At 40.2% G+C, this 23,552-nt stretch overlaps 2 protein-coding genes across 5 annotated transcripts in view; both read left to right on the top strand.

Moving 5' to 3' along the window:
• Positions 1-7,771, top strand: part of adcy9a (adenylate cyclase 9a) — a 54,765-nt gene extending 46,994 nt beyond the window's left edge. Inside the window, exons 9-11 of one of the 2 annotated variants that reach the window (XM_085355051.1) lie at positions 263-292; positions 2,414-2,681; positions 2,988-7,771. In XM_085355051.1, coding sequence (XP_085211177.1) covers positions 263-292; positions 2,414-2,681; positions 2,988-4,025 — 1,336 coding nt within the window. In that variant the 3' untranslated portion in view covers positions 4,026-7,771. The remainder of the gene's footprint in view (positions 1-262; positions 293-2,413; positions 2,682-2,987) is intronic. The other variant, XM_085355052.1, reaches the window with a different exon arrangement.
• A 924-nt stretch (positions 7,772-8,695) lies between these two features.
• Positions 8,696-23,552, top strand: part of crebbpa (CREB binding lysine acetyltransferase a) — a 48,279-nt gene continuing 33,422 nt past the window's right edge. For all 3 annotated transcript variants that reach the window (XM_085355050.1, XM_085355049.1, XM_085355048.1), the window contains exons 1-2: positions 8,696-9,597; positions 22,330-23,048. In XM_085355050.1, the coding sequence (XP_085211176.1) occupies positions 9,510-9,597; positions 22,330-23,048 (807 nt within the window). In that variant the 5' untranslated portion in view covers positions 8,696-9,509. The remainder of the gene's footprint in view (positions 9,598-22,329; positions 23,049-23,552) is intronic.

Genomic DNA, 23,552 nt, shown 5'->3' with positions numbered 1-23,552 from the left:
GAGTATCTTCCTGGCATCAGCTAGAAGGAACCCCATACTATAGCAAATGAAACATGATCCTGCTTGATATTGTGGTGCATTAAGCCACCTATCGTATTTAATTACTCTGTAATTGAAGATATCGAAACACCATTTTGGCTTGTTCTGCCCACTTTAACCCCTGATTATATGCTGTCATGCATGCGTATTGTTTGTGTTTGTGTGCATGTGTGTGACTGCTCCTGACTGGTCTTCTGACTGACACCACTCTTGTGTCTTTCAGCTCGAGTAATAACAGCTTACCAGTTCAAGGGTGAGTGTCTCCGTGGAAACAGAGGGGTTTGATTGATGACTGACATTTGAAGGGTTAACAGGAGTGACTGCTTTTTTTTCTCTACTCATAACTACAGCTCTCTCTAGCTTTAACCTATGCTCACACGGTCATGCTTTTTATTCTCCTATCCATCTCTCTCTCTTCCTCTGTTTTCCTCTTTGTGTGCTGCAGTAATAATGCCTGCAAATGCCAATAGTGGTGGAAATGACTCATGCAGCTCATGCTGGCTTAAATCTTGTATGAGGGCTACAACTAAGCCTTAATCAAGGCCGCAGTAGAAAAAAATGAAAGTAGAGAACTGTTTCTTTGTATTCTTTGGTCTTTGTTGGCTCCTTTTCTGGGCATTCACGATACACCTGTTTATATTACAGTTGGATATGTAAACTTCAACATTGCATTTTTTATTTTAGTTTTATCAGGGGAATTACAAAAACAAACTGAAACAGAGAAATTCTCCGTAATTTTTTCTCTCTCCTTCAGTGATGGATAAGTGTGGGCCACAGCCTTTTACTGTGGTTACACTGAATGCCTAAAGTATGCATTTTACTTCTATTATAATCAATGGAAGTGGCTACACCAGACATGAGAGTATGTGGCACGGAGATCATCTTCTTTTTTTTTTATTTTAATCTTTGTGTGAGATGCATGCAGTTATTGTATACAGACATGGGTCATAAAGCGTTGGTATGTTTTATGCAAGAAAAACTTCAGCATCCACCTTTGCCAGTAGCCCAGCAGCTGGTGGTTACTTAGCAACTTAACATTAAAAAAGTCTGGGGATGTGGGGATAGAAACACCTCTAGACCGTTGTTAGGTCAGCTATTTTGAAGTTTTATGCAAATTCACTTTAATTTACATTTTCATCAGGACATAAAACTGCATGTATAGAATCACCAGTCAAATCTGAGTTAAAAAGATGAAAAAAATGTTAAAAAACGTATATGACTTTGCCCAAAAATAAGGTTTTAAAAAGCATTTTCCCCAGGATATTATAGTTAATAGTTATGCACTTACTGGCCACTTTATTGGGTATACTTTGATAGTACTAGCTTGGATAAAGGGATGGGCACAGTCAGCAAAAATAATAGGTAGGCTGTGGCATTTAAACAGTGCTAAACTTGTACCGTGTGAAGAAGAGCTCCCCACACCATTACACCAACAATCTGAATGTTGCAGCAGAAATTGAGACTCATAGGAAGGCAAAGCTGAAAACAAAGCACCTCTTGTTTTGCCTGTTACTCACATAGCCCTATGCAAAACAATCTCTGCAGGTGTGGTTACTTAAAACAAATACTGTGCTGCACACCTGCTTTACAAACTGTTCCCATGCGTTATACATTCAATGTAGTCACAGAGTTTGTGTAGGATATGACACAGATCACACACAAGAAATTTTTTCCCTCATTCTTTCGTCTTGATAAAATAACTGAATTTCAATTGTACATCAGAACATCTCGACATCATCAGTTCACATGTTCTGCATTGAGGTGATGATGATAAATAACCCCTCAAATAATATTACATTGAGGATAACTTTTCTTATTCTAGTGCTAATTACAGTTTTTAGCTAAAGTGCATTATCAGATAAAATTTACCAGGCATAACTCCTTGAATTTTCTTATCTGTCACATAAATCCATAAAGTGATTGGATGAAAATCACTTTCAATCAGCCTTCATCTTCTTTAACTCAAGTCTAGTTTCTAAATCTTCCAGAATTAATTAAACTGCAGATAAACAGTGGTTGGGAAGTTATAACTGGCTGCTCTGCAATAAATCAGAATTTTAGTGCAAGTCCAAAATTATACTCTTGCTCTTTGGCAACGTTTGGACTCTTAGATTCTTAAATCAAATTTGATTAAGGCTAAACCAAAATTTCCCAGCATTACTGCACATTATCTGGATTAAGCACATGTAACTTAAAAACTGGGCTAAGAACTGCAAGATATATGTTAAAACTTTATTAAGATGCTATGTCGTAGATTCTCCAAGAAATGGCTGCAGAAATCGCCTTACCATCTTTTGTCTTTCAATTCTCATCTGATCGTTTCTCCCATATGTCCCTCATTCTTTTCTGATTCTCCCATCATTTTCTTCCACAGACCAAACACCTCAACATTGATTGACGGCAGTTCAGAAAATGGTCCTAAGATGTTTTCTGACCTTTTGATCTCAGAGGCCATCCTGGCCTTCTTCTTGCTTCTTCTCCTGGTGTGGTTCCTCAACCGCGAGTTTGAGATCAGCTACCGTCTCCATTACCATGGCAACGTCGAGGCTGACAAGCACCGCACCAAGATCCAGATGATGCGAGATCAGGCTGAGTGGTTACTCGGCAACATCATCCCCATCCATGTCGCTGACCAGCTCAAGGTTTTGTTGCCATTTAAATGAACTATTAAACTTGAACTTAATCCTCTAAATACTGATCAATAAATAAACATTTTCTTGTTTTTTATTCTTTGTAATCAACCATTATTAAGCAAATTCTGGCTAAATACAGCAGTAGTAGTTTTATCAGTTAATGAGCAAAAAATGGCAGTTGTGTTCATTTACAATGAAATCTAAATTCACCCTGAATCTCATGTATACACACGTTCAAACTATTGACTACAGTTGAAGATAGTTCTCTCTTGTGAGTTCATTATAATGTGAGCCTCTTCTCTCCATATATTTCAGGTGACCCAGAGCTACTCCAAGAACCACGACAGTGTGGGTGTGATCTTTGCCAGTATTGTGAACTTCAGTGAGTTTTATGAAGAGAGCTACGAAGGTGGAAAAGAGTGCTACCGTGTCCTGAATGAGCTGATTGGAGACTTTGACGAACTCCTTCGCAAACCTGAATTCTCAAGCGTGGAAAAAATCAAGACAATCGGGGCCACCTACATGGCTGCGTCGGGACTGAACGTCGAGCAGATGGCTGAGAATGAATCGGATTCTCCGCATGCTCACCTCATGGCCCTTTTCAACTTTGCCCTTGAGATGATGGGAGTCCTGGATGATTTCAACAAGAACATGCTAGGCTTCGGGTTCAAGCTCCGCATTGGATTTAACCATGGTCCCCTGACGGCAGGGGTCATCGGCACCACAAAGCTGCTCTATGACATCTGGGGAGACACAGTAAACATTGCCAGTCGCATGGACTCCACCGGCGTGGAGTGTCGGGTGCAAGTGAGCGAGGAAAGCCATGCTGTGCTCAGTGCCATGGGTTTAGAGTTTGACTATAGAGGTACTGTGAATGTTAAGGGCAAAGGTCAAATGAGGACTTTCCTTTACCCAAAAAGTGGGGAAAGTATATACCAGGATCAAGCGGAGCAGGCTGTCAGAATTGGACCCTCGTCCGTGGTATTACCTGCCAGTGAGACTTCAGTTGCCCAGCCTGTGGCTGCCCCTTCCACCTCTTTCACTCCTCCCTCCTCCTCTCTTTCCACACTCTCTACTCAACCCCAATATGCTGTAAGGCCTCCAGAAGTAGGCCCTGAGCCTGTCTCAGTTAAGCCCACAGAAGTGAGGGAGGAAGGATATAGGGACGCTGGACAGCCCCCTGCCACAGACGTTCACACCCCTCCTCATTCTGAACTAGGCCCAGAGCCCAGTTGTACACAAGGCCCCTCCCAGGTGCAGCCAGCTCCTCTCGCGCTTCAAGAAGAGGAGGATGAAGATGAGGAAGCGAATGAGCTAACTAAACTCAATGAGGAGTTTTATGCTCGCCTCTGATCCCTTCTGTCTCCTCCCGCTGTCTTCTATTCCTCTTACTGCCCCCAGCTGCTGCCTCCCCAGGACTGATTACCGATGTTGGCGGGATGTCTTTTCCTTTAAGCAAGTGTCTTTGGCATGGAAGACAGACTGGTCACGTCAAAAACAAAACCAGTAGATGCAGTGGCTATAAGATTGTACTTGATGTCTTTCATGGGAGTGTTGCCTGAGTCCTGGGGCGGGTTTTACCTGTGTTGAGCACAGCAGTTTATGATGGCGAACAAGCTGAAAAGGGAAAGAGGGATCTGTTGATGTTGTTGTTGTTGATGCTTTTGTCATTAAGTGCCTTCAGGATTAGAACAGTGAACAAAAATATGAATACTGAACAAGTTTTAACAATGTTAGACTACAGAATATGCTGTGGTTTCTTTTTTCATGCTTTTATTTTGAATGCAAGTATTTCTTACAGAAATCATTATTGTCGTGCCATATCAACTGTTTTAACTTGATCAAAGTCCCGACCTTACTTAAGGGAAAATTATTTTAGATTTTATATAAGTGCCAATGCAGAATGACAGGCGGAGCAGGAAACTTTGGGAAGAATGAGGGAATCACATGAAGCAGTGTTAATTTATGTATTGTGCTTTGACATCAGGGCTTAATACAGTATTCATTTGTGCCAGAGTCTCACTTTCAAGGGACATGCAGGCTGCAGAGATTTTAGTTTGTGTAGCAGCTCAATGCACATTTTAAGCACAGGTCTTGCACAGTGTTTTTCTTTTTTTCGACCACTTGTATTCAGTAGTTATTACCAATAAATAGCTTTTAAGAAACTTTAAACAGAGCTGAGAGAATCAAAAGGACAATAATCAGATAAGGGACTATAGATCTGGAAGAAAGGTGGTTTGAAAAAGTGAGACCATCACAAATGCAGGAAGGCACTTTAAATATAGTGGGATCTGTCTTTCAGGTATTAAACGCTCACCTCTCGCACACATGTCCAATTTTACAGGTAGTGTAAAATTGTCTCGATGCGAGCTAGCTGATATTTCAGCTTTTTCTTTGATCAGAACCACTCCTGCTTGGAAGACCAAATATCTGTCTGGTGATATTTTGTATTTTTGTTTTGACCAAATGAAAAGAGTGAAGAGGAAGTCAGCAGCGTGTTGGCCTGTCTCCGAATACAGCCACTCTCCCATTTGCTCCTACTGGAATCCTGATAAATAGCCAAAATACAAGAATCACTCATTCAAACTACCATAAATTGAGTACTCCCATTTACCGTACTAACATCCACACCAACAACACAGATTTCACTCATTATTAATTATAAGAGAGTCCTAATATTGCTGGGAGGTAGTATGATACTTGCAAGTATTGGCAGTATTGGCAGCTTTAATGTTGTTTTCATTGGAGTCAATAAGTCAAATGCAGAATATCACCATTCCTGTCTTCTGATGAGGTGAGCGCTTGATACTCGAAGGATTTCAGGTGAAGTATAACTTTAAATGGGACTGTGAGGGACAGTCACTGCGTAGTTCTTGGTCAGTGATGGGGTGGTCCACAGGCTGTTGGCGTGGGTTTAAATTTAGAGATGAGTGACAGTTTCCACAGTACTGTGTGTAAAACCTCAGACTCAAATCTTGTGACTTTTCTTGAATTTCCGTTGCCTTCATTGCTAAAAGAAAAAATATATATAAACAATGGTCAGCCCATCCGTGCAAATTACCCAACAGATCATTGTCGTCTGCCTTTATCTTTGTGATTTGCTGTTGAAAGATTGGGACGTATTACCTTGATCCTGTCAGTCTTTTCACCAATCAGGGCCTCTACTGAATCAATAAAATTGTGCCACTTTAATTGAGTGATTATAGGTGCAGTGCAGCCTAATCTAGCTGATTGTTTGTGGTGCCTGAAAGTATGACTGTATTTTTTTCTTTTTTTTTAGTTTTTGGTTTCCAGAAAGTTTTTTTTCTTTCATTTTTTTTTTTACCAAGCTGTCATTACGCAGAGGATAGATTGTGATTGTATATTTGAGAAAATTAATGGTCATTGTGTGCAGGTTTTGTTTCTTTTTTGATAAATTCCAGATACTTTTTTTGTGCTTCTTTCCAGTTCTTTCCTCCTGACACAGACCAGCCATCTGGAAAAGTGTGGTGGTGCTCCCATTAAATCGCTTGCTCGTTTTTCTCTTTCCTCACTTCGTGCTTTGTCTTTTCTCCTGAAAGTACGTGTTTCTCTCTTATATTTCCTAAGTGTGTGAGAAATATAAGGTTTTACGTCAACTCAATCATATAAAAAAGATCGAAATGGGGACAGTTTGCTATTGCCTTATCCATAGATTATTCATTTTCAGCTTTCACCACCACATGTTTAAAAAATTAGTCAGCAGTTGGGTTAGATGGACTTTCTCTGTTCACATGCAAAAATGCCAAAATGACAAGAAGGATGAGTTATGTAGCTGTCGGGACCTGTAGCAAAACATGTTTATTTACCTCTTTCACTAAGCTCTCTGGACGTACACAGCCTGTGCCTTTTGAATGTGGACTATGTTTAATCATAGCATCAACTTTCATAATCGTTGCAGCATTAATACCCTGAAAATCCAAAGAGGTTTCTCCAGAAGCCGTCACTGCAGACGCTGAAATAGTTAAACGAGTCCTGCTTTTGTTGCCCAGAATCATTACTTTTTGAAAGATTTACACTACTTGTACATTTTCTCCACTTGCTCTTGTTTGCCAAATCTAATGAAGCATAGCACACAATGTAACACAAATAAAGGAGAATATCGAGTATCAGCTGTGAAGGAAAGTTCACCGTCTTGTTGCCTTGCGTTGTTAGATGATCTATGGGATTTTCAGGCCATGTGCCTGCAGCCCTACCATGCACAGCAGTGACACTAACTAGCCATAGATCTGAGGTGGCGTAGGAAGAACTCCACAGGTTTGTGGGTACACATCCTCTCCAGTAGCACTAATCTGTACACACACATATGAATAAAATATTACACGCTGCTGACTTATGTGATCTGGGGTGCAGTAGGGGGAGATGTGTGTGAGTGAGACTTGTTTGCATGTGAGTAGTTTCCTTCTTTGCTAGTCTCCCTATTTTTTGTTTGATTCTGTACTATACTGTCATCCTATTTCATTTCAATGTCATTCTACATATATGTTAATTATTATGCATATATTTCCAGTATTCAGGAAATTCAAATCACTAAGCTTTGCTCATTACCTGAATACTGTCCTTCTTTGACAGTGTATTTATAAATGATTTGTTTCAGTTTTGGCAGAAGCTAGTTCTCCCGTTTTAAAAAAGGATAAGTTCATGGCATTCAGTCATCTCTTTTTTTTTCTTTTCCTTTTGGAGAAGTGTGATTCTGCTTTATGACAGAAATAAGGGAAATACATAAAGGCATAGAGTGTCAGCACTTAAGCATCACATTGTCACTCATTTTAAATTATGTCAGCTGCACGTCTTTTCATTATAATTTGCAAGTAAATTCTACCCGTATGTGTTCTAAGTTACACTGGGACAGATTTTAAACAGTGTTGTTTGATTTGAAATGTATTTGTTTTATGTTCATGAATGAGATGTATAATGTACGTTTTGTGCACATTACCCATGTATCATTTATCAACACGTGATAGTAATCTGTACACATTTGCACAAAGCACTCAGTGTTTGTACATATGCAGTTATTTTGTCACATATGATTTTTTTTTATACATGTGCATGTGTCAGATTCTGTCCAAAAACAATGAATAAGAGACACGTATTATCAGATTGATTTTTGTGTGTGTGTTTGCTTATGTGTGAGTTATATGACTTTATTCCTCTTTTTTTTCAGTATGAGAGAAATAAATCTCCAAGCAGAAAGCTTGGACTGTCTAGCATACTGTAACGTGTAAAGTCACGTGGAGTTGAATTTCTGTGCATATAATGAGTGATGACAGACTGTACTGTCATTTAGTTTTGTATTATTAAAACTAAATAAGAGGTGAGGGAAGCAATTTAGAGATTCTCAAAAAGGCAACATGCAAATTAGCCAGGTTTTAGGGAGGATTAGGCCTAACCTAAAAGGTCTCAAAATTGGAGACAGGGTTGTGATCTTCATCAGCAGCCAGCTGATGACTGAAGTTGGGGCGCAGTTTATATTAACCAAGTGCATTTTAACTGCAAGAAGGTATGTTTTAATAATTTGTTGCAAACTGTTAACAAATTTAAAAGAAGGTTAGTAAAACACGATTTCAAAAATGACAAATAAGTGGCTAGAAACTGACAACTTTTAAGTATTTTTTTATTGTAGACGGAAAAACTCCTATATGATGCAGAGATTCATATTTTTCCAGTTATTAAAGGAAATTCAGATCCTTGAAATGTACATTTCATATCTAATTTCTTTTTTCCAGAAAAAATTACGTGAGTTTGTAAAAATAAGGTAAAATATTTAAGTTAACATCTTAAAAAAGATATTTTTTATTCATTAATGTATATATTTTGCCCCGAGTTTACAAAAAAAAGATGGGATCAAATGGGTTGTAAAGTGCATGTGTGAATCACTGGTTGTGCTGTAGCGCCCCCAGCGGTCAGCGGTGACGGTGTTTTCACGTAGGGCGTGAATGCGCGGCCCCTCCCCCTCTACAGCCGATCTGGAAAAGAAAAAAAAAACTTTTTTGTACCGAAGGAATCAACAGCCGCCATCTTGTCGTGGCTCGGAATTAGGATTTCGGTCCAACACTGGGTTTTACGTAGAAATCGAGCATCCTTCCCGTGATATGACAGCGGCCTTCTGCCGAAAACGAAATCGTAATATCGCTTCGGAGACATTTTGTGCGAAAAAACGGGAATTGGATTGGTGGTCGTCGGGCAGAAAAGCTCCGTATATCTGATTTCCCCTTCAGAGTGCGGTGATTCAGCCCCTGTCGCCGTTCGGGAGCAGTATTGTTTACCGTGGGCAAGCGGTGAGCAGATCGTGACTTTCGAAGAGATTTGCAAAAATACGGCATTTTTATGCAATTGTGCATTTTTGTGGAGCTTCGCGCGATTTTTGCATGAAGAAATTTGACGTCACGCAAAATGGGTACTTTGAACATCTAGAAATTACGACTTTTCTCCCGGAATGCAGCAATCCACCTGATTTAACTGGATCGTCAGTGTGAGGCTCGATTTTTACATGGGGAATATTTTATTTTGGGGTATTTAACGATAATAATGTGGGTGTTGGGTGTTGGATTATCATGGGGTGAATGGCGGTGGCGAAGCGGGGCGCTATTGCATCTCTTTTAAAAGACACTGACTCTCACGGCGAGGAGTAGCTAAACGCTAACAGTTACTTTAGCTGGTAGCAGGCAATTAGCTAGCTATTAGCCAGTTAGCCAATGTTAGCAGGCTGTCAGCTTGCTAACGTGCTAACCGGGAAGGTTTTTGGTGATTGAACAACTTTCTACTAATAAGCTAATCAGAATCATCAACTTAAGCGACCGGCCAGGCAAGATTTCAACTATGGCTGAAAACCTGCTGGACGCCGGACCTCCACTCTCTAAGCGGCCGAAGCTGAATTCACCTGCACTGTCAACGTCTGATGGACAAGGTAAAGGCCTCGACACTGTCGGCACACACAAACCCAAATGTAATGAACATTTGCACTGAAACTTCTCTTTTACTACTTGGCATTAAATCAACCAATGCCCGTGTAGCAACGTTACACGTTATCCAGTCGGTTGATTGTTCTTTCGGTAGCAGTTAATGTGGTTTTACCGCAGTGTTGTGGTTTCATTCTGAGGTGAGCATTTACTGCACCTACCCTTAATACGCTAATGCCAGTCTTTTGGTACACTCTCCTTAACTTCTGCAGCAAACCTTAACACAATACGATCAGCAGAATAACTAACTTGAGCGTCTAAAATGGTCATGGCTACAATAACTGTAACTTTTGTTATCTTCAGAGGTGTTGCATTAGCTTTGCATTGGTCTACTGTAACGCTTTCGTTAGTAAAGAGAATTTGATGGGTCATAGTTTAAAAATCAAAAGACTAAAATAATAATTATTTCTCGAATCAGGTGCAAAGTGGTATCTTTTGTGGTAGCCTGATACTGCATTAACAGCAGGTACACATGGCGTGATAGACTCACAGAGGCAACCTAGGCCCTAATTAGCTTAAATAATATTGTCTTCAAAATCACAAATCACATACGACTTAATGCCAATGTTTGTACACCTGTAAATTCTAAGTCTGACAATGTTTGCATCCATTTCCATTTATTTCAGGTACGATTTTTGGTGTGTGTAATCACCAGTCAGAGAAAACGGTAAATGTTAACATTTAGTAGTGCCCACTTGGTTCAGCTTGTGGCTATAAAACGAAGTGTTAATAGGCAAAAAAACAACAACCCAAAAACCTAGTCTCAATGGCCACTCCATCTATCCCTGAGCAAGCCTACATAGCCACACTCAGTCTCGATGGTGCTATTTTCCTTTAACTCACTGAATTCTTGCAGAGAGTGCAGATAGGGTTATAACGTCACACATCTCAGCAGACGTGTGCCCTGCTGAAAATAAACGTGTAGAAATGCAAGATAGAAATCTGTATGTGTGCTCTGAGTATTGGAATCTGAGTGATTAGGAAATGTCTGTCATATTTCTTGTAATTGGAAAGCAAAGATTGGGGATGCAAGTTCCCACTTGGCCCTTAAAAAGTTCATTTGTATTATAAAACAAGACTAGTGCTTATTTTAAATCAACTTTTTGACTTGTTCTTCCAAACTTTATAGCTGAAATTATAAAGTCATCTGGAGACTTAAAAAAATCCCTTGAGTAACATGTCTTTTTTCTTTCACCTGGTAGATTGTCCCTGCTTGTTTTTGTTGAGGTGGTTTGTGAGCCCTCAGTGAAAACCTGAGTTATTGCAGCACTCTTAACTCATCTGCTGTACTGTGTGGCAAAAGTGGAGTAGCTGAACTGCATTTCTGCAGCGCTCGCTGTTTCTGTGATGGGAAAATGCTGCTCCTGGTATGAAGATACAAAAATGAGTTGATTTCATATTTTCACCATAATTGGAAAGTAATGTATGCTTTACCTGCAGAAGCACCCCCAATTAGAGTTAAGCTACGGCTCAGCAATTAACCAAGTATAATTTCAATTCCAGTTTTTGTATTTCAGTGAAAACAAAGTGTTAGGGATAAAACTAATTTTGACTGCAAAGCTCTCTCTCTTATCTTTCTCCTGTGTGCTGTACATCAAGCACAGACCTTTCATTTATAGTGCATATTTTTGCTGTTTGGTTCACTTCACGCCACAGTGACATTTTAGCTGGAGTCCAGCGTTAACCAGATCTCTCTAGAGTAGTTAAAAATCTCATTGTTTCCATTGGTGAACTTGTTGAATGATCATTAGCAGTTACTTTTGTCACTGTATCACTCAAGGTCCTTCATCTGGTCTGTTTTCTGTGCAACAATTGCACTTCCAAACATCCCCTGGGGATTTTCCACAAATTTACAGGCTTTACAGTCAAAAATACCCATTAGTCTGGACCTAAAATGTATTATCAGACTCCCATGTGTCCTTTCTGCTCCCTTTACCCATTGTTTTGATTTTATTTATTTTTTTAATTTTAAACATATGAAAGGCTTCTGTGAAAATACACTGCATCCAAAATCTTTTTGATGTGGGTAGAAACTCTGGCTTACTGTATTAATCAAAGTCATCTTTATTATGATTTTTGCTGTAATCGAGGCACATTGGGTTCCGATGTAAAAAGTCCTATTTGTTTAGCTGGTGTCTTGTATGTTTGCTTTTTAACCAAGAACTGAAACTTTAGAGCCCAGAAAAGAAACATTAAACTAATGTGTTTTTCAACTGTATCGTTTACAGCGTGTGGCACATTAACGTCTTGAAAACAAAAGAAAGCTGTTTTTAGTGTAGATGCTATTAAGGGTAGCTGTTGGCCCTCTGTTAGTGAAGTGCTGCTGTTAAGCCTTGAGCGGAGCATTTTTGTTTTGACCACCTTTAGCGTTTTCGAGACCAGACTTGACTTGCAAGGAGCGAGTTTAACTGTCAATCTATGTGATTGATAAGTTGCTAACTAATGGGCATGTCCTGGATAATCCTTCTTTCTGACTCTTAGAGTGACCATAATTTACACAATGAAGTGACTGAGCCCTTAAAATGATCAGTAATGTATGTTCACTGGGAAAGAAAGCCATGGGATTTCCTTTTTCTCTTCTGCCATATATAAGTGGACGTCTTTTGCAAGTTTGGGGTGTCCCTGCTAACCATTAAAAAGAATCAAGGCACTTTTGTGTTGGCTTTACTCTCACGGTTGCTCTTTTTTCCGGCTGTGGATTAGGGAAACGAGACCTAGGACAGCAATGTTTAAAGTTGGGACATGTGTGACTACAGATGTTGAAATGTGGTTACTACTGCTAGTTGGCTCCAGAAATATTAGCTGGGTTAAATGCCGTCTAGCCATTGAGTAGTGCTGCACATTTCTGCTGCTAACACAAGTAACAATAATCACAGTAGTTTAGAACCATATACAGTGCAGAATAGGTTCAATATAACGATATATATCGGATGACAATATGAAAACGCCTATCATTTCATATTACGCTATCGTTTGTTTCGTGGTGTTGCAAAATAAACTGTTTTCGGCAATATTGTTTTCATCGTTTTGATGGTCACTGTAGAAATTCTTAAAGTTCTCTCTTTTTTCTTCTATTTAATATAACCACACTACGGACGGACAAGCGACTGTTTTTATGCATTGCCGTTAGCAACAACGACGGTAAAACCATCGCGTGTCTCCACCGTCCGCTTGTTTATTTTCCACATAAACCTTTCACAATAAAGCTGAAGATCCTGTTGAGATTTTTCAAAATAAACTGAATCACGTGAAATAGTATGCAGAGTGTTTACGGACGAGAAGCTAAAAAGAGCCGTCAGGTGCTTAAAAAAAATAAACCTTAGAACAGGCTTTTCCCCGCAGCACACTGTGTAATAAATACTCCCAAAGAAAATTGCGGCTGGTTCAACTTCATGCACTTCATGCAAGTCGAGTTGCCCGAAATTCACAGAATTTACAGAAAATGTAAAATTTTTGTGATATGTATCGTTGTTGGGATGATAAATGTTTTATATCGACATATGAGATTTTGGTCATATCGCACAGCCCTAGTGCAAAAGATATTTTAAATTTCCTATGATAGGGATTTGTTCAAAGCGGAAATACTCATTGAGCAACAAAAGTATGTTTACTTTTGATTCTACATTTGTTTACACTGTCATTAAAGGCATTACATATATAAACTGCCAAAAAAGGTGTATGGCTTACTAAATTTGTGGTATTTATTATTTGCTGACTTTAAGCCCAGCCTCACAGTCTGCATGTAGCCAGAAAAAATAGTTTTCCTGTGTCTGTCATTTGCACATGTGCCTCATTGTGTTTGATTTTGTCAAGTCTTCAAGAAGACCTTTCAGGAACAATGGCAGTCACAACATCAGTGATTATAAATTACAAGAGCTATCACACATGACAGAGCCACCACATGTCTGTAATCCATCAATAAACCTGCCACACCCCCTCTTTATACTTTTTGCCAGTTGCAGTTGGGACTCAATGGACCCCCATGGGACAGCGCAGGGCAGCAGTAACATCAGCTGTAAATTACTGCAGATAAAGAGCTGGCTTTCCCTCTTTGATGACAGTCATGCCTGGAGCTTTATATGCAGCACCCATCTGCCCTAACATTTGGCCTTTCCTCTTTCCCTTTTCCTAACATATAGCCTGGCTTTTTGTATGAGAAAAATAGCCAAATTTTAAAACGAAATGAAAGCATTAACATACGTTGTTGTTCTCTTTGTGATGTCTGTATGCGTGAGCAGTCCTATTTAAACCTTTGTAGCAATGGGAATTGAGAACCAGTTCCAGCTGAGATCAGATTCCAAATTGTTCACTTAATTGCAATTATATGACGCCAAGTGTGTGTGTGTGTGTGTGTGTGTGTGTGTGTGTGTGTGTGTTTAATCACCGCTGGCATGTTTTCTGTCATACAGTGTAAAATTATGTCACAGTTATGGTGATGAGGCTTTTCCACACCTAAGATGAATGGTAGTAGTCTTTTTTTTTTTTTTTTTTTTTTTTTTTTTTTCTTTCTCTCTCTCTCATGCAAAAAACTGGCTAAGATGAAAAGTCCAGCCTATAAGCAGAATTAGTAATGGTATTTGTATTGGCATTATCCACACCCTCAATAACGGCAGCTGGTAAGGAAACAAGACCAGAGTATCGCATGGTATGATTTAGTTTTGTTTCACAGCAGATAACAGGTCAGAAAGACAAATGAGTTAAAAATGGTTTTAATAAAGAAAAACATTTTTGCAGTTCAGTGAGAGGTAGAACATTACGAGTAGTCAAGTTTTTTGTGCACTTGGGGAGTTGTGTTTTTTTTTTTTTTTCTCAAATTGGTGGGGCAGAACAAACATGAGCCCCTGTCTTTCTATTAAGGCCATCTGTTATCCTCCTCTTCTACCCCTTTTATTCACAAAAAAATGTGGTTTTGCATGCACTTTATGTGATCTAATCTTTTGACTATTTTTAATGAAAGAGCAGGTTTTTGTTTTTTTTTTTGGTTTTTTTTTTAATTTCATTGTTTAAGATTCATAGTCACCATGTTTGAATTTTTTAACTGTGCCCTGTGGATTCTCTCACATTCTCTCTATAAATATGTAGGTAGGTTGGGCCTCAGGATATCTGTGTCTGTCTTAGGTTAGAAAACCTGAAATTTGCACTGAAACCTAAGAAAAATTAGTATTTGGTACTCGTTTGCGTCTTAGTTCTGTTTCAGTTGTCAGTCAAAGATTTGTCAGGGACCTCCCAACCCCCAGACGTCCAGTTTCTTGCTCACTCCTGCACAAATGGCACTTCTAATATCTAAAAGGACAGGCGGTAAGCTTGCAATGCAGCCACTGATTGAGGCATTTATGCCTGTGCCTTGGGGCAACCAGAGAAATCATGAGAGAAAGATGGCGAGGATCAGCAAAATGGTTAAAGGCAGATGAAGGGACTTATTACCACCAACCTACTGCTTTTAGCTGACTTAATAAGCATCAAAAAAATGGGCGACATGGTATTTTAAACGCCACTCATTTCTCATGTCTGTGCTTGTATTTAAGCTTAAACAGACCATTTGACTGTTCTATTTTTGCTCATTATACTTGGAACAACTTTAGCTTCATGAGGTAGAGAAGAGTTAGACTGAAGCTCAGTATGTGTTTTGTGTTTGCAGAAAACCTAGAAAACTAAACTAAATCCCCAAGAGGAAGTAGGAGTACTTGAGGAGCTCCACATGACTATAATTTTACCAATGGATGATGTTTCTGGTTGTATTTTCTTAAGAAAAACAAAATCCACAAAGTTTAAAGGTGAACAATACCATCTCTTCCTGCTGATTCAAGCAAGCCAAACTAAAGAATGTAGCTGTGTTAATGCGATGAGGAACACAAACAGTACAGATCACTGGATCATGTTGCAACCACAAACGAAATAATGAGAATGCATTTCTAAACTGGGTGCAGACTTCAAAAATTTGGTTTCCCCTGTTGTCATCAAATCTCCCCCAAAGCAACCCGCCTAGAGGAAACAAACCTGTGGGTCAGATGTCATGTATCCAGTTGCAGATTCCATGCAGGTGTAAATGGATCTTAACTGCTGTTGCTAAATTAGTCTGTTTAAAAAAAAAAAAAAAAAAAAAAAAAAAAAAGGGTCTGTTCACCATAGATGAGATGATGGTATTTGTTAAAATGGGGAGGGAAGAGAAGTCTTCCTGTTACAGATCCACATTCACTCCCTACCAGAGACAAAGCTGAGTGTGCTTTAGATAGAAGTTCAGCATTGACCAATCATCACCTGCCGCTCTATATTAAAAAGCCAAAAAATAAAATGATATATTTCAGAGTTTTTCTGGCACCATTTGGCAAGGGAAGCAACATTAAAAGTCTGGTTGACTAGTTGCATGCACACTTATTGCTACTGCCTCTTGGGATAACTTGCTAGCTAGTTAATGCATTTGATTTAATAAAATGAAGTGTCATTATTACTCTTAAAATCGTCTTGGCTGTACTCTGCTGTTTTTTACTTTTCTCAGTATGTTTGTGCTTGCCTTCAATGTAGAACTGGTGATTTCAGCTACCAGCACATTTTCATACAAAGGAGGAAAGACACGTCAGATTTTGCTTTAAATGACAATTCTGATATGGCTGAGTACTAGTGGTGCAACGGATCAAAAATCTCACGGTTCGGATCGGATCACAGTTTTAACTCACAGATCGGACCAATTTTCGGATCAGCAAAAAAGACAAAATTTTAACATTTACTTATTAACTTTTTAAGTATTTTTTACCTATTAAAAACATTCAACTCAAGACTCATTCCACGCAATTATATAAAAACAAATTAAGGTGCAATATAGGGCAGTACAGGGCTTTATATCTACCACTCCGCTGTGATATAATGAGCGGTCACGGTCACGTAGCTTTCCGTTGACCTGGAGGTCCACCCGTTTTTAGTTGAGCAACAAAAGATGCGTAGGACAGTTCAGCCATAACTTTAAACTTTTCCTGCTCATGCATGCCTGGGTACGATCTCGTCACTGAAGTGGACGCGCAACGGGATATCATAGTGTGGCTCAAGCACGTTCATCATAGTTTAAACCCCTTGTTTTGCACAACGGAATACGGCCTCCCGTCTGCAGCTAAACACCCCAGTAGCTTTTGAAATAGCTTTAGCCCGGTCGGATTGGGGAACAAAGGGCTGCTTAAATGCCGCAAACTCCTCTGCTCCTCCACTTGGACCGCTAGCGCTGGCCATAACTATCGCTGGCCATAACTATCGCTGGCCATAACTATCGCTGGCCATAACTATCGCTGGCCATAACTATCGCTGGCCATAACTATCGCTGGCCATAACTATCGCTGGCCATAACTATCGCTGGCCATAACTATCGCTGGCCATAACTATCGCTGGCCATAACTATCGCTGGCCATAACTATCGCTTGACAAACTGACCACGCGCACCATACATATACTTTTTTTTTCCCCTTCTTTTTCAAATCTTTGGATCACGTGCGTGCCGAACTGTGGAGTGGGATTGGTTCAGATTACGGATCAACCGTGATCTGTTGCACCACTACTGAGTACTAAATTCAGCAAACAGTTATTTTCATATTTTCTGTTTTTGATTTGGCACAGGCTCTCAAGGTGGACTGTAAACAAAGCTATTGCAGTTTAACTATTGTCTGTAATAGAAGTAGTCTTGTTGGATTTAAAAATGTTTTAAACTGAAGGTCTGTAACTTTTCTTGACTATTTTTTTTTGAGTGTCTCTGGCCACAATCAGTATTTATTTACTCAGTGAAGTAATTTTCCTCTGCTGTTCTTTCCAACTGTTGCAATGGCATACTTTCTTGGAGGATTTATTACTGCAGAAAGGAAACCTAAAATAAGAGTCCCTTTCCACTATTAAGTGGATTTGTTTTGCTATCCACCATATTATATTGAGCAACAATTAAAAGAATGCCAGTAGCAATGTTGCACCTGTCCCTCTGAGAGCAGACGCACATGGCTTTAGGGCAAGATGACAGAAATCTCCAGGCGGGATCACTGCTGGGGCTGCTTTTGTAGATATTTATAGCCATCACCTCAAGACAGTGGCCAAAGGGGGGCGGGGGAGAGAGTGATAAAGTCAGCTATGGGAGGGTGTAAAGGAGCTTTATGAACGACTATGTGAAAAGTTGACACACTGATTTGTGTGTATCCACTTTTGAGTAAATCACACATTGTTTCCCGAGTTACGTGTTTTTGTGTTCATATTTGCACTCATGTAAGTGACCCTTCTTTACCTGTGGATGTTTTTCTTCTGCCTTTGAGACAGTGAAATGATATGGAAAGTGAAATGTAATCGACGTTCCCATGTGAATTTTTCGATGAGAATTCTCCGGATGGTTATCACATCAATTCGCACACTGGTTCAACTTTATGCAGACTCTGTCCAAGGGAGCTTTTATTGTAAGGTCCGATTTAAACTTTCACATTCCTACATACAGCTCCATGGATTATGTCTGAAGAAAACTTCAGGGCTGCAGTGCATATGTTAAAACGGTTAATGCCCACCTTCCCCCCTCCTTACGGTTGGGGTTCCCCAGACTGCATGTGGCCATACCCAACCAAAACATTGCTTTGCATTTTTGGTATCCAGCCAACACGCTTAAGGGCAAGGTTACGGTGTGTTTAGATTTCCATTTTGAAATGAAAAATGCAATGCCAGGCCTTAGCGTATGTAGTTGAAGTGAATACAGCTGCTTGAAGAGCATCCATGTGCCTGCCTGATAGATGGCATGGGCTAAGAGGAGTGAGAGAGGAAAAGATGGATTGTCCCTTCAGCCTCAAACAAGCTTCCTCCACATGGAGCACCTGCGTGCCTGATGCTAGGGACAGACAGCGAGCTAGCAAGGGAGATCTGCAAGCCTGTGTTTACTCAGGGAAGTGTGTAGGCCAAGTGCCCTCATTAAAGTCGGGATCCTGACTGAATCTCAATGAAGACATCCAGCAGCAGTGCTCAGTCCTGTAGCATTAAGGTCTTGTTCGTCTTATACTGAAAAGTGATTTGCTTAACAGCGCCTTTCATACAGTGACATTTCTTGGCTTCATTACTTTCAGTTGCACAAATTCAGTAAATTTGCGCTTTTGTGGAAGAAATTGTCAGTTGCATACATTCCAGTTATGTCCTCCACTCTTTACAGAAGACCAACAAACCGCTCCACAACATGCTTTTGAAGAAACAAGTTAGCCAAATAAGATTTCAGGTAATATTTCTACTCTCGTCAGGCACGTTGTACTGAATAGGCAAGTTAATGTCACTTACAGAGGGGAAATGAAAACGGGAGAGCTGCAGTGTTCAAAGCTTGTTTCTTTGGTGATTTTGTGCCGTTAGGTGAACTCGTGATCAAGGCTGTGGAAAGTGATCTTGTTTCAGTTTGTCCAGAGAGTTGATTCTTCTTGGTGATTCAAAGCTGTAAGGCATGCACAGCTCCTGTGCTTTTGTCACCATCTTAATCACTAATTCTCAAACAAATCGTGGCTCCCTAGGCTCTCACCATTATGCTCACACCTCTGGATGGTGTGACACAAATATTCCTACGTCACCCAGCAGGAACCCCGAGTGCTGCTGGATTCTCTTGTCACACTGTGTTTGTCAGCCAGTAGCGATGCTTTATCACGCTTTATGCTTATTTTGTCTTGCACTGCAAGGGACAAGGCCACAGTGGGACAAGGCCAAGGCAGCAGCATTTAGCATGTTGGCTCATTAATATTTCATAATTAGAATGTTTGTGAACACTTGGACTGAGACCAAGGGTCAACTGAGGAGTAAGAGCCCTTTTTTCTTTTTTCAAACACAGCAGGATTTTTCATGGCTCAGCCTTTGGGTGGTGACTACAGTCCATTAACTAAATGTATTGAATCTGTTATTTGATAAAAATCACGTCCCCCCCCCCCCCTTTCTGATCATTTGATAAGCAAATGCCTCTAATTCTCATAAAAATGAAAACTATAACTGACAAAAATGGTTACAAAGTTTTATTACCATGCTGGTAGGGCTGCTCAATCGAATTTTAATCTCGATTACGATCTGGGCTTTCAGCGATCATTAAAAATGACTGAGCCGATTATTAGCCCCTCCCTCGTGCTTTACTCTCGCGCTGCTCCATGTGGCAAATCGAGCGCACCTCTCTGCATTTCGAACACGTGTCACAACAATTAAGAGCAGCGGTCCCCAACCTTTTTTGCGCCACGGACCGGTTTATGCCCGACAATATTTTCATGGACCGGCCTTTAAGGTGTCGCGGATAAATACAACAAAATAAAACTAGTACCGGTACCGGAAATTTTTTTTTATTCATAACACACGTGAAAAGACCAAAGAAAACAGAGTTAACGATAAAAACGATAACAAAATAACGCTGAAAACCGATAAAAACCCTGAAAACTACATTTCACACCTGAGCCTCAACTCTCGCGGCCCAGTACCAAACGACTCGCGTACCGGTCCGAGGCCCGGGGGTTGGGGGGCCTACTGATTAAGAGGACCCGAGGGAAGCTCGGAAAGCTAAGCAGAAGTTATTAGGGCTGAACGATTATGGAAAATAATCTAATTGCGATTTTTTTTTTGCCCCAATATTGCGATTGCGATGCGATATGCGATTATTTTTTAAGGTCTTTATCTTCTGTATTATTAAACAAAGACAAGCAATACATCATATAGTATGGCCAATACTATATTACATTAATTTTAAACTGTTCTTTCCTGGAAGACAGACCTCTGTTATGATGACATGAGGTGATGCATGAATTGATGACTGACATTTTTATTTAACTTCTTCAATCACAACAGTATATTTGAACATACACAATAGTTTATTTTTAGCTTACAAACATCTGAGCATAAAGTGCTGACAAGGAACCCTGGTGTAAACATTAAAATGAAAGTCAGTACAATGTGCAGATTGCAGAAATATACATAAACAAAATCAGTGGCTTTACCACACTCAGTTTTTCGACATCTGTGAACTACTAGACAGTCATTAAATTAAAAAATAATATTAAATAAATAAAACTAATAAATAAAAAATACACACATCTTACTGATCTCTGCAGTCAGTAACATTACACATAAAGTGCAAACATAATAGCAATTGTATAAACACACACACAAACACGCCTTTAAAATTTAAAGGCGTGAAATTGGACGGTCTAGCCTTCTGATTAGCGTCACCGCTGTCTCGGTGGAGTTTAATAAACTCGACCGTCTGCTTCTTGCTATCTAAAATATAACCAGACACTGGTGTAAATTCTCGACTGTCTCATACTTCTGTTTAATAAGTTTTCTGTTTGACGTTTAGTCAGCTGTGTGAAAACCAAGGAGGAACCCACCCGGGGGATTAATAAAGTTTTATTTTATCTAATCTAATAACTTTAATCTCAGCCAAACCGATTTACTCACGAACAAACAAAACACTGAAAAAAGCCCAACAATAACATTTTTAGGTTGTCTAAGTGACTTATATATTACGTTTAACCCGAGCAGCGAAACTCCGCGGTGATCTGAAAATGATGTCCCGGGAGTTGTGCCGTTCTCGGCCGCATCAGTAACCCTCGAGCTCCCGGCTAGCTGTCGAGCTGGTGGGTAGCAGACGCCTCTGAAAACGTCGAAGCACTTTTGCAAATATGGGATATCTTGATAAACCGAGCAGATATTTGATGTTTACACAACTACTTTCTCGCCTGAAAATATGTTAAAAGTTTATTTTGTGACCCAGAAAGATTAGTATGAGTAATTTTAAAACTTAGTAGCGGCCGCCATTGCTGGAAACTGGAGTTTGGCTGGGCCGCGCTATGAATTCTGGGATATGGTAGGCCACGAAGGACACACCCGACCCATCCTTCAAATTCGGGGAAAAGGAGGACGCATTTGTCGACTACATTCGGAGGAGTCTATGAATTTGGACAGCCTTCGGCGCGTCGCTGTGACGTAATCGGTCTACAAATGCGGCCTCAGGAGGATGCAGCCCATGAATTTGGACATGTCCAGAGTATAATCGCAGCCTTTGCGGTTAGAAAATTGCACTTGATCATGTCGCGATATTATCGCAAATGCGATATATCGTTCAGCCCTAGAAATTATCTGGAGAGGAGAGTGACTTTATGGGTTCGCGGAGTCGGACGTGGATCAAGTAGACATAGTGTGTAAACTTTGCTACAGTGTCCTAGCTGTACCACAGAGCAACACTGCAAAGTTCACTAAACATAGATGTTTACATTTTTCATTTATTTTTTATATTGCAAACATTTGCACTTTTAGCAGTATTTGCACACTATTTTATATTATTTTTTGACAATCTTTAAAGTCATTATTCAATACATTGTTATTGTTAAATAAATGTCGTCAAATAATCGAGATCTCAATTTCAGTGAAAATAATCGTGATTATCATTTTTGCCATAATCGAGCAGCCCTACATGCTGGCTGTTTTTCTGCTGTGGTTGGAATGTTTATGGTGGGGACTCAAAACTGTTAAAAGGTAGAAAAAAAATCTTCCCACTGTCATGTGTTGCATTGTAGAATAAGTTGCTAGCAGTAGATAAGATCTAGATGCTCTGGTACTCAGTGATTTGAGTACAGGCTTATTTGAAGCAGAGGAGAATGAATGCTTGGCACTGAGTCACATGGTTGTATAAAACATTTTGTGACATTTTGCTTCTCTATCCCTTCTCATAGATCTTGGGTCACTCTCCTGGGACGATTTGGAGAATGACCTTCCAGATGAGTTGATCCCCAATGGAGGTGATATTAGCCTGATGGGCGGGATCCCTTCAAATGGTGGAGCAGCACCTGGAGCTGGCGGACCAGGAGGCACTCAGTCAGGACTTGGCGGTGGCAGTGCCTCTGCCGTCCCAGATGCAGCGGCCAAGCACAAGCAGCTCTCAGAGCTGCTTCGGGCTGGTACTACTTCTAATATAGGCACAGTTAGCTCTCAGCCAGGCAGCATGGGGCCACAATTAGGAGCACCACTGGGTAAGAGCCCTCTTGGCCAGGGCTCCCCCAACAACCACCCGTCCCCTCAGGCCCAAAAAGCAGGAACCCCAACTGGAGTAGCAGGACAGAACAACAACAACAATACTGCAACTATGGGCTTAAACACAACTGGGTTCAGTCAGGCCATGATTAACAACAACCAGGGCCATACTGGACTCCTGAACCAGGGAGGGCAGCCGCAGCCTGGGCAAGTGATGAATGGTGGCCTTGTACCTGGAGCTGGGAGAGGACGTGGGGCAGGGGTAACAGGCATGCAGTACCAGGGACAGACAATGCAGGGAACTGCAACAGGACAAGGAGGATCAGGTAGTGCATTGGCAGAGACGCTCACACAGGGAGGGCAACAGATGGGAGCTCACACTACCCTCAGTACTGCTCAGCAAGCAGGCAACATGAACAAGGTGAGTGACACTTATTTTATTATTTTTGTTTGTTTTATATCAAGTGTTGGCACATGCAAATTGTGAGCCCCAAGTATTTTTTGGCACACACGGGATATTTCTCTGGCACTGATTTTTTTTTTTTTTGTTTTGTTTTGTTTTAAATTGCATTGAAGTATTCATTTTTGATTAAAGAAAAGGTGTGTTGGAACAACTTTAACACTGGACACAAACTAGGTGGTCACTCATTGTATAGGCGAAGTCGAAAAGCTTGTTAATGTGGCATTTTTGCATATTGTCATTCTGGGCCCAGTTTATGCTGTGATCCTCTATTAATTGACGCTAACATTTAAGCCAGTAAATTATTTTGTAAAAATTTTAAACTATGCGGAGGCCGGATTTGTTGAGCCATGCACAAATGTTCGCACTTATTTGGGAGTGAAAGCAACATTATTGGAAAGCAACTAGAGCAGGGCGATATGGCCAAAAATATTTATCACGATATATATTTGAAAATTTGCGATA

Source organism: Diplotaxodon limnothrissa, linkage group LG6 (assembly GCF_057381915.1).
Source record: "Diplotaxodon limnothrissa isolate DT_005_m linkage group LG6, D_limnothrissa_male_GT1.1, whole genome shotgun sequence".
Taxonomy (NCBI): Eukaryota; Metazoa; Chordata; class Actinopteri; order Cichliformes; family Cichlidae; genus Diplotaxodon; species Diplotaxodon limnothrissa.
Note: the sequence above shows the minus strand (reverse complement) of the source record. Positions and strands in the feature narration are given on the sequence as shown.